This window comes from Dermacentor andersoni, chromosome 10, assembly GCF_023375885.2.
Source record: "Dermacentor andersoni chromosome 10, qqDerAnde1_hic_scaffold, whole genome shotgun sequence".
Classification (NCBI taxonomy): Eukaryota; Metazoa; Arthropoda; class Arachnida; order Ixodida; family Ixodidae; genus Dermacentor; species Dermacentor andersoni.
In genome coordinates this window covers 7,003,908-7,017,128 of record NC_092823.1, presented here as the reverse complement: position 1 = coordinate 7,017,128, position 13,221 = coordinate 7,003,908, and the positions used below count along the sequence as shown (strand labels likewise).

The 13,221-nt window shown below is 46.8% G+C and overlaps 1 protein-coding gene across 4 annotated transcripts in view; it reads left to right on the top strand.

Annotated features, from left to right (window-relative positions):
- Positions 1-12,702, top strand: part of LOC126519689 (methylosome protein WDR77-like) — a 262,463-nt gene extending 249,761 nt beyond the window's left edge. For 3 of the 4 annotated variants that reach the window (XM_055065356.2, XM_050169051.3, XM_072284883.1), the window contains one exon: positions 12,528-12,702. In XM_055065356.2, coding sequence (XP_054921331.1) covers positions 12,528-12,684 — 157 coding nt within the window. In that variant the 3' untranslated portion in view covers positions 12,685-12,702. Of the gene's footprint in view, positions 1-12,352; positions 12,399-12,527 lie in introns of those variants that run through there. The other variant, XM_055065355.2, reaches the window with a different exon arrangement.
- Positions 12,703-13,221: the final 519 nt, after the last annotated feature.

Here is a 13,221-nt window from a genome sequence, read left to right as displayed (position 1 = left end):
GAGCTCCGTCCTTTTTCTTCACCAAGACTACAGGAGATGCCCAAGGGCTTTTCTGACCGCTAGATGGTGTCGCGCAGCATTTTATCAGCTTGTTGCCTTATAGCTCTACGTTCTCGCATCGAAACGCTGTCAGGGCTCTGGTGTAATAGTTGAGCACATTCTCTATTTATTATGCGTCCAACACTTGATGTCGAAAAGCAGTCTTCATATCATCGGGGAAGACGTAAGCTGTTGCTGCTTACTCATGGGGAGACTTGGATTTATGTCGAAGACTGGTTCCTGAACTTTGACCGCCGAGGTAGATGAATCCTAGAGGACAAATGGTTTGCTGCTTTCCACATTATCATCGATAAATGCCTACTCGTGCCCTTGTTGATGTGCTCGAATGCCTGACTGAAGTTTGTCAGCATCACGTTCACTTTTCCTCCGTGCAATCAAGTGATCCCTATTGAGACACAAATTTCATGCTCGAGCAGTAGACGTTGGTTACCTTCAATGATGCCTTCTACGTCTGTGAATGTTTTGGCGCCAACGGAAACGACAATGTTTGAGTGAGGTGGGATGCTGGCTTGATCTTCAAATAGCGTTATCGACTTCAGATTGATGATGGCGCCACGTTCATTCAGGAAGTCCATGCCGACGATTACGTCTCGTGAACACTGTTGGAGGATAATGAATGTGGCAGGGTAGGTCCGATCATGAACAGTAATTGTTGCGATGCAGATTTCATTCGGCGTCATCAGGTGTCCTCCAGTGGTATGAATTTGGGGGCCTTCCCATGCAGTCTTGACTTTCTTTAACTTGGTGGCAGAGGATCAACTCATGATGGAGTAGTCAGCTCCTGTATTCACTAAAGTGGTGACTGCGTGACTGTCGAAAAGCAAATGGAGGCCGATGGTTCTATATCTTGTGTTACAGTTAGGTCGTGGCGTCATATTGTGCCATTGTTACATCTCGTTATCAGGTCTTCTGTAGGTGGTGTAGTCTTGGCTTCAGGCTTCGTCTTGATAGCGGCGTGTTGCTACTATATCATTAATGTTGTCTTTTCGGCATCTTCGTAGGTAGTGGATGATCTTTGGCATTTCGACGAACATTAACCGCACCTCCATCGGTTGGTGCTTTTAGTTTCTTGGATATGGGCTTACAGACTGACCTTGGGCGGGTTCAGTGTATGGTGGGCACTGCAGTGACAGGTAGCAACCTGGTGATGGCGAACAAGATGGTCGTCGAGAGCTCCATTAAGTGGCTGCGAAGTAGTCGGCGATGTCATGTGGTCGCTCGCCAAGCTGTGGACGCAGCATGTTGACAGCGAAGCCTCGTAATCCCATCTTGCAGTATGGGCATGGTGCTAGACGTGGCCTGCTTCTCTGCAGTGATGGCACAGCAGGCAGTGGTCGGGGGTGCGCCAAATATCCATTTTCATTGGGGCATTGCAATAGCCAACGGGCAGGTGGGCTGGCCTCAGCTGCGTCGTCTGGCAACAAAATTATGACAGGGCCTGATGTGGGTGTGGAGGGGGATGTGACGGTGGGCTGCAGTGGCGTAGCTAAGCGCTTCTGGCTGAGGCTTCAGTTGTTCAGCGCCTCATAGAGACTGCTTGATCTCCTCGCATACAAGGGCGGCAATCGAAGTCATATGAGTCTACGATGAAGGGAACAACTTCTGAAGTTCCTCCTGTATGACCACTCTGGTAGTCTCGTGCAGGTAGTCGGTGCCCAGTGATTAACCTTCGGCTTAGTTCGTTCAGATCGTGCGGTGGCTGAATTGCCAGTTTTGCATTTTGAGTGTTTCCTTGATTTATTTATTGATTTCAAAATACTGCAGGCAGCAATGCTGCCCTAGCAGGAGAGGGTTACATCAAGTGCAATGACAAAGATTTCACAAAGGAATCTACATTTGCACAATCAACAACAGACGCTGGCAGACAATTCCACTCTTCAATTGTGAGCGGAAAAAAAGACTTCTGAAACATTTTCGTCCTCGCAAAGTACGGGCGGATAACATTCGAGTGATTAATTCTAGAAGACCTGTGTTGTGAGCGGGAAAGATAAGTTTCGCGCGGGAGACCGATTTTGTTCCGATATATCTAATAAAGCATTTTTAGTCTCGCAATCTTTCAACGGACACGGAGGGGTTCCAGATTCAGTCGCTGCAACATGTCAGTAACAGATGAAGAAGACCGATTGTCAGATACAATAAATCGGGCAGTGAGGCGCTGAATTCGTTCTACTTGTGCGATATCTTTAACGTAGTATGGGTCCCATACTGCAGAAGCGTACTCAAGGGCTGGTCGAACCAAAGTATGGTATGCCTCGAGTTTAGCACTTGACGGCGAGTCTTTTAGTTTCCTGCGCAAAAAGCAAAGTTTATTGAACGCTGTTGTACAAACGTTCTTCAAATGTTTGTCCCATTTTAAGTTGCTTGTGATAGTTAGTTCTAGATATTTGACAGACGTTCCCGATTGAATAGTTTTATTAGCAATGTCGTACGTATGAGACAGTGGCTTTTTCTTTGTGGTTATTGTCATGGCAACTGTTTTATCAAAATTGATTTGCATACCGTTTCGTTCGCACCAGTCCGCAAGTTTACAGAGGCTATTGTTCAGTAGTATTTGGCAAGCGGAGCTATTGACAACACTATACATCACGCAGTCATCAGCGAACAATTTTATTGTAACAGAATTATCGATGTTAGAAGCAATGCCGTTTATATAAATTAAAAACAGAGGACCAAGCACTGAACCTTGTGGAACCCAGACAATACCGGCAGATCAGTAGACCTAACACCTGCACACTCCACAAACTGTGACCGATTACTCAGATAAGCCCGCAACCACAATGTCAATCTCTCAGGAAGCCCGGCATCCCTTAATCTGTCAATGAGTAAAGTGTGTGCAACACGATCAAAAGCTTTTGACATGTCAAGAAAAACCACATCTATCTGCCTACAAATATCTAGAGCTGAAGCAAAATTGTGTATAACCAAAATTAATTGTGTAGTTGTTGAGACAGTCCTCCGAAAAGCATGCTGATACTCAACGAAGAATTTTTTTGATTCAAGGTGCTGAGATATATGGTGAGCTATTAGATGTTCCAGCAATTTACAGCATGTGCTTATTAGAGAAATTGGTCTGTAGTTACGAGCTTGTAGCCTGTTTCCGGATTTAAATATGGGAACTACTCTTGCCGTGAGCCAATCTGCGGGTAAGAAGCACTGGTTGAGTGATGCGTTAAACAGAACATAAAGGTAATGGGACACAATCTCCGAGTACTGTACAAGGAAGGCATTCAGTATGCCGTCAGCGCCACTTGACTTTTTCATTTTTATATTTAAAAGAAGAGAAAGTATTCCTGCACGACCAAGAACTAGGTCAGCATGAGTTTGCAATGGGCGGTGGGTCAGAGTATTGCGTTCATAAATATTGAACATTTGGTCTTGTAAACGCTTGGTGAAAAATAGTGTTAAATTCATTTACAACAAAAGTAAGGTTTCTACACATGTTACCATTAATCTTTAGATAATTCACGCACGGTTGGGAACCTGACAAGTAGCGCCAGAATTTCTCAGGAGATTCCTTCAAGAAAGCTGTAAGAGTTTGGCCATAAAGTTTACTATGCGCAAGCTTCAATTTAATAACCAGCTGTTCTTGAAGGGCAGTTAATGCCGACGTAGTTTTACCCTTCCTTTTTCGTTTAATACGCCGCTTTAGATAGATTATGTCCCGACTAATCCATGGGTTCCGACGCTTTGTAATCTTTCTACGCAAAGGAACAAACCTGTCAATGCATGATGACACTAATTTCTTGAACTCGTTCCAAAGATGAGAAACATCGCCACCATGCTCAAAATCAAAAAGTGAGAGATGCATTGCATCTAGGACAGATTCATCATCTGCAGCAGAAAAGTCATGAAAAGTTGCTACCGAGGGAGGTGTTTTTGTGCTATTGATTTTTAGAGTACCTTGAACAGTCTTGTGGTCCGAGATACCATCGGAAGTAATAACTGAGTAATCTCCAGGAAAATTTTTCAGAAAAACAAGGTCAACAATCGATTGCACAGTTGCAGTGGTGCGAGTCAGAATAGTGACTATTTGTTTCAAGTCATGAAAAAATGAAGAATCGAGAAGTAGGCGTGCATTGTCAGCATCATCGGGCCCCGAGATAGCGAGTACATTCCAGTCTATGCCTGGCAAGTTGAAATCGCCAGTGAGCACCAGCTTGTGATTTGGTTTGAGCATGCGCTCTCGGTAAGCGGCCAGTGCTTCCAGGTATGACACATTGCTTTTTGGTGGCCGGTAAACCACACCAAACAAGGTAGAAATAAGGTAGAAATATTTTTGTAATTGATTTTACACCAGGCACTTTCATGGTTTCGAATGCCCTCAAGCTCGACACATTGTACTTCATTTTTTGTTATTATAGCCACGCCCCCTCCTCATCCTTCACAATCGCGTCTTATTTTGTGAGAAGGCGGAATAATTTTGTAATCATTAATATTAGGTGTAAGCCACGTTTGAGTTACGGCAAGTATATGAGGGTTGTGAAGAAAAAGAATGTTTTCAAGCTGATTAGACTTATTCGCAAGACTTCTTGCATTAAGCAAAACAATTCAGAGTTCTTTCGTTTCGGGTCAATTGGATGTCCGTGTAGGTCGGGATTTATGAAGCGCGACAACCTGCAAGCTTACTTCGTCCCATTCATATATCTTGTCGTCTACACGTAGCCGGTCATAGCCCACTGAAATTTTTCACGCCTCATTTTTAAATTGCTTACCATACCGCCAAAGATGAGACCGCTTAGTCAGCGTAGCCTTACAGTAATCGTGACAGATCGATATACCTGTGTTCTTCAGCTTAAAGCAATTCTTCAATACAGACACTTTTTCATTGTAGTCAAAGAAATTCAGCAAGACAAGCCTAGGTTTATCGCTGATTCTACCTATTCTGTGTATCCGTTCGACTGTGTTGGTGGTGACACCTAGTTTTGCACAAAATATGTCATCAAGAACCCGCTTTCTCAAGTCACCAGGGCTCTCATTTGTTGGTTCTTCAAGGCCAAAAATTATAAGGTTCCTTCATCGACTTCGGTCTTCCAAGTCATTTAGCTTCTTCTGTGAGTGCGTCGTTTAGTTTATCGAACCTATCGCTCATTGTTTTTTCAAGAGACGATTGTGAAACAGAAACGCTGTTTATCGAGGCCTGCAAGGTTTCTTGCATGTTTTTAACATTAGCTCAATATCAAAAGGTACGGGATTCACTTCTATATCCCCAGCCAGCAGTAGAAAAAGTACACTCCACGCTTCATCAATCAGTGACAAACATACAGCCGGGCACGGCAGGACAATGAACCTATTATCGCTACGAAGACATATAGATGAGTATTGCACACTAACCTGTACAAAAAGGAGCAATGGATTCATCGTTGTGCTCACGAAGGTCCCGCCGTGCCCTCTGATGTGGTCTCCGTCGGCGTGGCTTATATATCCCAGTGGCGGCGCTGATGTCATATCTGGCTGGTCCGGCCTCGTCATGAAAGCCCGTCTTCCGTAGGTGAGCACGTGGTCTTGAGCGTCGGCGATCGTTGTTGTGATATCCGATGAATCGCGAACTGGTATGGACGCAGTCCACAGCGTGACCTGTACAAAAAGGATCAACGGATTCATCATTGTGCTCACGAAGGTCCCGCCGTGCTCTCTGATGTGGTCCCCGTCGGCGTGGCTTATATATCCCAGTGGCGGCGCTGATGTCATGTCTGGCTTAGGGTGCCTCGATGCACGCGCCCTCTCGGAGGGTGGAGTCATTCTGTGAAGGGGTCAGTGCCGCCTTCTGAGCGCCGACCGCCATTGCGCTCCCCACATTTTGTTATGGTCGGTCGAGAAAGACACGTGCACGGTGTTTTCTGGTCCGAAATGCCCGGGTGTTGCGTGCCCCAGTGCACGAACCACTCACGAAATGACTGCAAGATGTTCCGATTTCCTAAAGAATCGAAAAGACGACCCCTCTGGCTGGTTAATGTCAAGCGCGACGAGTGGCAACCCACGTACCGGTCGTGTGTGTGCAGCGTAATTTATGCCATTTCTGCATTTGTGGTTATTCGTTCATTTGTGTGCTTTTTCGCATAGCGTGTTCGTCTTGTATTCTTGATATTTGGCACATGTGCATGCGTGTGTAAGTCTTTTATTTCTGCGTAACACAAAATGCTTTGTTTTTAATAGCTTGTTGCACACCGGCTGCAAGAGCGTCAAGATGTACAGTACGCGCACGTCGTGCGCTCTTTGTGACCGGCGCCTCGTACAATTTGATTTTGTACTTAGCTGGAAGAGCATACACATGGCGCAGTAGAAGGTAAAGTGAGCTTTAAGCTTGCCTTTCATGTAATGACATACGGATCGTGTTGACGTGTTTTCCCGGCGTTATTCTTGTGCCGCTGTCCAACTCGGGCGGTACTTGGTGTCCGTGCGTGTGTGTGTGTGTTCATGCATGTGTTTGTGTGTCGGGGGGATGATACCTATGACCACGCATGACGCATGTATGGTCATGACAAGCATGTCATGTGACGACTCATCATGACTGATTTAGTGACAATTAATTGGCGGTTACTGCTATGTATAGAAGCCACGTAGTTGTGCATTGGGCATGAGTGATTTGATCATGCATTGTCTGTACGTTCGCTATTTTTTTCCCCACCCGATGATCGGCGAATTATTTGAATATCGGATAAGAGATGATTGATGAGGATGTCAAGGCTACGTGTCCGTTTAACGACAGAAATTTATTTTGGACGGTGGCATAAGTAGACGAAAAAGAGAGCTGTTGTGTTCGTGCTCTGCGAACTTTGTGGACAACATGACACCAGTGTTGACCTACAACACTGCCTTTTTGAGCATACATATAACAGGGTGCCACTTTCTTATATTTAAAATGATTTGTTAGCTCACTACCCTTGTTCCACTTGTCAGTATAGGCATTAAAGAAGCATTATATTTTAATTAAAACTCGGCCACCGCGGCTGGGTGGTCGCGGTGGCCGAGTTTCTATAGAGGTTAAACGCATGGTGTTGTGTACTAGTTCGGTATCGGTGCATGTTAATAAAACCTCAGGTGGTCAAAATTTCCGATGCCCTCTACCATGGATTCATCACACCCAATGCTACGAAACCACAAAGAAAGGCTGTGGATGTGATATTGGTTGAAATATGCGACGTTAAAAAATTCGCAGATGTCAGCACAGGTAACACAGACACAAACAGGTCAGACAGACAGGGAACACAGACTAAAATGAAAGGCTTCCACATTCACTGCAGTTTCCGTGACCCCGAAACAACCATTCAACATTGGTAGAACATCACTTACACGCGGCCTCGTTTCAACCGCAGAGTGGTTATTTGACTGTTACGATCATTGATTTCTACTCAGCGCTGCAGCTTTCAGCCCGTGAATGGGCTAACTGATTACTGATTCGAAAACAAGATTTGAAAGTAGGGTGTGCGATGACAATTATTGTTTTGTCCCGGGGCGGCACGCGGTTTGTTAAACAAATTCGGGTTTCAGCTGGCAGCCAAACGGCCTTTACGCTTTGGTTAAAGGCACGAAACTCACACACAGACACAGCGAAAGACGGCGGGACTCGTGCCTGCGTATGTTTCGTGCCTTTAACCAAGGTGAACAGTCACCAGCTAGCCCAACAAGACGTTATTTTAAGGTCTGCGCGGCTGGCGTGGACGGCGGTTTTTTGCTGCCGGCGCACATGCGGTTGCCCGAGAAATTTCCCTCCGGGCGATTCGGCGTGGTGAGACGACTAGTTCAGAGTTGGGGGATCCCTTGCTCCGTTACAAAGACATACTCCGTCATTATACACGCATTCGTCGCACCCACGCCGCACCACCGTCGTCGTTCTCGCGGGAGGAAGCAGTGGCATTACGCCAGTTACAAACCGCAACTTTTCCAAATCTTGACCCTCTCAATAAATTCTACCCACACTCTTATGCAGATCGTTGCCCTGGCTGTGGCAGCTCGCCCACAATCTTCCACGTACGTCACGATTGAGTGCACTGCAAACCTCTTTCCTCCCTTGCCAACTCTCCTTTACCCCCTACGCAACAAAGAGTTGTGGGACGATGCCCTCCGCGACGGACCTCCCGAGGTCCTCCGAGCTGTGATACAACGGGCTCGAAACATCGCCGGAATCATCCTACGGACCCTGGACTGAGGGTTCCTCCCACACTGCTCTCGCCATTCAAATATTATTAATAAAGATGTTTTACTCTCTCTCTGCTGCCAGCAAGTCCAGTTGGAAATTCCGTTTTGAAAATAAAAATGACAGAATATTAGATTGATACCTTCACACTGCTGATGCGAAAATTTCGTGCTCTCGACATATCATTAAAGCACCACACGCTATCAAAGCGAACTGTACATGCAGCTGCGCGACGCCCGTTGACTGCCTACGGAGCGGGCATCATAATGGCGGACGCCGTAGCAGACGACGCGATTGTCTTCACCCTGCACGGCGGCGGAAGGGAGCGTGCGCATCGAGGCACCCTAGTCTGGCTGGTCTGGCCTCGTCATGAAAGTCCGTCTTCCGTAGGTGAGCACGTGGTCTTGAGCGTCGGCGATCGTTGTCGTGGCCTCATGAAGAAACTTTTCGATGGTCTTCGGTGGGTTTCGTATCGTTCTGGCATCATGCATGAGCAGGCGAATATTCTTCTCAGACATTTCCAGGTCAGCATGGCGGAATATACTGGCCAGTTCTTCCATAAAGATGGCAATGTTCTCGTTAGGTAGCTGCGCTTGGGCTTCCAGTAGAACTTCGGCCTTTTCTTTTAGAGCGCAGCTCTTTGGCGTCCGTTCCTGGGTTTCGCGTCGTCGTCGGCGTTGTCGTCGGCCTCGTAACCAGCTCCGCCCCCCTTTCATCCCCCCAGCGCTAGCAGCGACCGACTGATACCGCTGGATGCCGCTGACGCCGCTAGAGAGTCAAGATAACGTGACTGCATAGAACACCGTCGCCGCCATGCAGAAAGAGGAGGAAAGGGTCCCCCCCCCCCCTGTTATTGTGTGGCGGATAGGGTGCTCTTCAGTTGCCGACGCGCCGGTTATTTCACGTAGGCCCCGGCACGTCGACGAATACGTGACCACCTTCCCACGGCTAGACCTGGTTCTTAGCGCTGCGGAAGCGAGGGTATCTTATTGTTTGTGTCGGCATCGGCGGCGTTGTCCCTGAAACCAACTCCGCAGCTGGGGTTGACTCACTATCGGCGTCAGCGGCATCAGTCAGTCGCTGCTCTCTCTTCCCTCCTCCCTTTATCGTGTTGTCCGCTTGCTGCGCGCGCTTCTGCCCCCATCGTTTGCCGCTGGGTGTACACGCCGCCCCCCTCCCCCCTCTTCCTGCGAGTCTCCGGTTGTCAAAGCGCCGGCTCGAACTTAATTCCTTTCTTCGCTCCTCCTCCAATGCAACCCCTGTGCGGTGGCAATCAGAGAGCCAGATCGGTGGCGGCGGATCTGTATATGTGCACCGCCCGAGCCGAAATTGCCGCTGCCGTTCGCCCTGTGCGGTGGCAATCAGAGAGCCAGATCGGTGGCGGCGGATCTGTATATGTGCACCGCCCGAGCCGAAATTGCCGCTGCCGTTCGCCACTGCGAAATTATCTGCCAGTTCTTTCTGAGCCATGAGCGAGACGACCGATGGGACTTTAATGTTGACATAAAGACAAACAGCAATTTCCTAACACTTATGCGGGAGAACATCCCGTTCCTCTCGCTCGTAACGCGTCCCACGGCTGTGACAACCTCGCGAGGCACTTGTATAGATCTCGTCTTTGAGAATCAAGCATTGGTGTACCAAGTCGAACATATATCAGTCTATTTCTCCGACCACAAAGCTTCCTTCATGACTGTCAAGAACTGTTAGTGGAGTCTTTGTTAAAGGAATACGTGTGAAAAATAAAAAAAAAATTCTGTGATAGCGCATACATGTGTTGCTCGATTTCTTTGCCTCAATCTATCGAAAAGGTGAAACAGCTTATTTGCTGCGCTCAAATTTCGCATTAGGAAGTAACGTAATCGTCGGTAATTTTTTTGGAAGACGCTTGTGAAGGTCCTCAGGAAGTTACTGTGGAACAGATATGATGTTGTGAGGGTGGACTCACGGTTCTCGAGCCAAGTCCTCGCGGCGTAGCTTATCCTCATAAGTCAAATTGTTGAAGGCTGAGGTGCTTTTGAAAGTCTCAAGCCAGATTACCGGATCCTCTGACGAAGCTCCACGGAAGGTTGAGCTTCGTCCACGGAAGGTGATGGCTCTCCGGGTTGTTGAAACATGATGGGGGACGCTGGGGCTGCCATTGTGGCTGTTGACTTGACCACAATCTTCCTGGCCGTATCAGGCAGAAGTCGGTCGCCTCCTAGGCTGCTAGCTGTTGTGAGGGCTGATGTAGCAAGCAGCATGGCAGACGATCGAGCGAGCCGAACCAAGTGTCAAAACATCGCAATGCCATGCTTTCACGTGACTATAGCTTATGCCTCATGGCATCACAACAGAGTGGAAATGAAACCAAAACTGGCTACTGTAAAGCTATTATATTAAATTATTTGGAGTATATTTAGGCTTGCCAGAATTTTTGCTACACTTTAGGGGTCGCGGCCTTATAAATTTAACGAAAATAAACAAACAGTAGATAACATAGTCACGTGGTAGTGACAGTGAAGAAAGCAGCAACACTGTGAATGGCGAGACTAGTGTTTTGTTGGGCGAACCTGTGCCCTCAAAAAGAGGCTACACTCAAAGCACAACGATAGCGGCGAACACAGTCGGTGATCGTCCAAAATCTCAACTGCCGGTCAAGCGCGTCGGCTTTTATACACGGGTCATCGAAGGTTCCAGAGCAATCAGCGGTACCCGCGTGTCTTCCGGAAAGTTATACACAATTTGCGTCACACATGCAATCAGATTATACAAGCTTCAGTGACAACAGAACCATCTATAACATTCGAGAAACTTCCGATACATGCGAGCGCCTCTCGCATTGAACGATAACATTTCTTAGGCAGTGAAAAGTGGTCACCCGTAAAAGATAAACAAGTCCACGTATCAATATCATGTCAGTACTCCATAAAAAGACGCCGACTGCCTGAGGAGGCCTCCTGTAGCAGCCACTGCTACAGTCTTCACCTCTGCTGTGTGGGCATGCTGAGTGCATGAAACTCACTGTCACCGGAAATCATTGCAAAGAAGCGTCAATTATCATGGCAGGAGTTTTCAATGATCTGAATGGCGCTGACAACTACCTCTCTCGTTAACATGGTCATCCAACAGGACAATGTCAGCGCTCGAGTTCCAAGGATGGTGCTAGCGACTGGGGTTGCTCTGAAATCTGAAACAAAATCTTTCTGTATCTGCATATGCAGTCACCAGTGCGTCTGTTTTTTCTGAACGTGCGTTTACTTTGTCTTAGACACACCGACGATATTGATCCCCAAATTTAAGAAATAAAGTACACCCCTTGCACATGAATATACAGTATGCTAGAATGGAAGAAGGAAATCAATTATTGTAAGAGGGAGCATGATGTCAGGCAGCCAGCCTTCACAAAAAATTTTCTGTAAAGCCACTCCCTTCACCTTATTTCCCTCAGAGACTCAGCCCAATACGTGAGCCTGCACTCAACAAACTTGGCTCACTGTGTTTGGCTCCTAATAGATTTAGTCGGAGTGCGGTTCTTTGGATGTAATTTGCCAACTACTATGTGCACATTTATCCCAATGTGCTTGTGTGACTTATGTCATTGATTGCAACGTATATACATTTATCGTCATTCCCGTTGGTTTTTTTAAGGAGCGTCACTGAGTGCGGTGGTGGAAGACATTAAAAGTTACCGTGATATGGTCACATGTTGGGCCAACCCATTCTGCCTTCAATTTTATCGTATAATGTGTGCTTCTTCCTAGTTTTCTCCTTCCTCCATATATGCTGGTACTTAACTAACATGTTGGGGAGGATCGTATCCTTCTTCAATTAGTGATTGAGAGTGCTATGTTTCTCGAGAGTGGTACTGTGCGCTTCTCACATTAAACTGTAGCCTATGTGTAACATACCTATCTGCTCATGTACTTTAAGTTTGAATGACTTGGGTCTACGTAACCATGTTTTGTATAATGTGCTTACCTGTTCCTGTATCTTTAGTTTGTATTATTTTTTGTGTATTTAACACTTGGGTAATGTATTTCCATGTTCGTGTGGCTAATTATTTCATATGCAATTTATGTGCTGATGTATTGCCATCCCTTACGTAATACCTCTATCAAGGTGTCATTAGGTATTCAAGTGAAGTGATTGCAGAGTCCCCCCATGTTGTGTTTGCAGCTACCGCAGCGAGGAATTAACACTTGGGTAATGTATTTCCATGTTCGTGTGGCTAATTATTTCATATGCAATTTATGTGCTGATGTATTGCCACCCCTTACGTAATACCTCTATCAAGGTGTCATTAGGTATTGAAGTGAAGTGATTGCAGAGTCCCCCCATGTTGTGTTTGCAGCTACCGCAGCGAGGAACACAGCAACTTCGTGCGAGGCCTCTGCTGGACTGGTGAGCATGTGCTCCTGTCGGCGGCATGGGATGGTCGCGTTGTACAGCACTCGGTCGGACCCGCACCCGAAAGCGGGGACGCACCTTCCTCTGCCAGCGGCCAATAAACTTGTGTACTTGTAAAAGAGCTCTAATTCTTGTTTGCTTGTGCAGTGCAAACTGCTTGTAAAGTACTAAGCATCATTTTCAGAATAATCTTCAATGCCTTCTTCATCAGCCTAGCTACTGGTACTCATTCACTATCACACTCACGTCTACTCGCACCAGTCGGTAATCATTCACATTCATACTTGCATCCACTCACACTCTTCATCGCTCACTTACAGTCACACTCACACCCATGCCGTTGAAATGAGTCTGAGTGAGTTTACTCGTGAGTGAGTATGCCGACCATGGTGTAAAATGCTATTTTCAGGTGAGTTTCATGCTTGTTTGATGCTTGCAGATTAAGTCTCCGGCCACCAGGTGGTTCATCGACCAAAGGCACAGCAGCAGGTGCTCTTCCCATGCTTCGATATAGGAAACACCCTTGTTTTAACTACTTTTTGTGTTCTGCATACTTGCCACCATTTTGCGTTGTCAAGTACGTTCTTTATTTCGGGAGATCCTTGGCGCACGCGCACGCAGTCTGCGTTCCGTCCCAC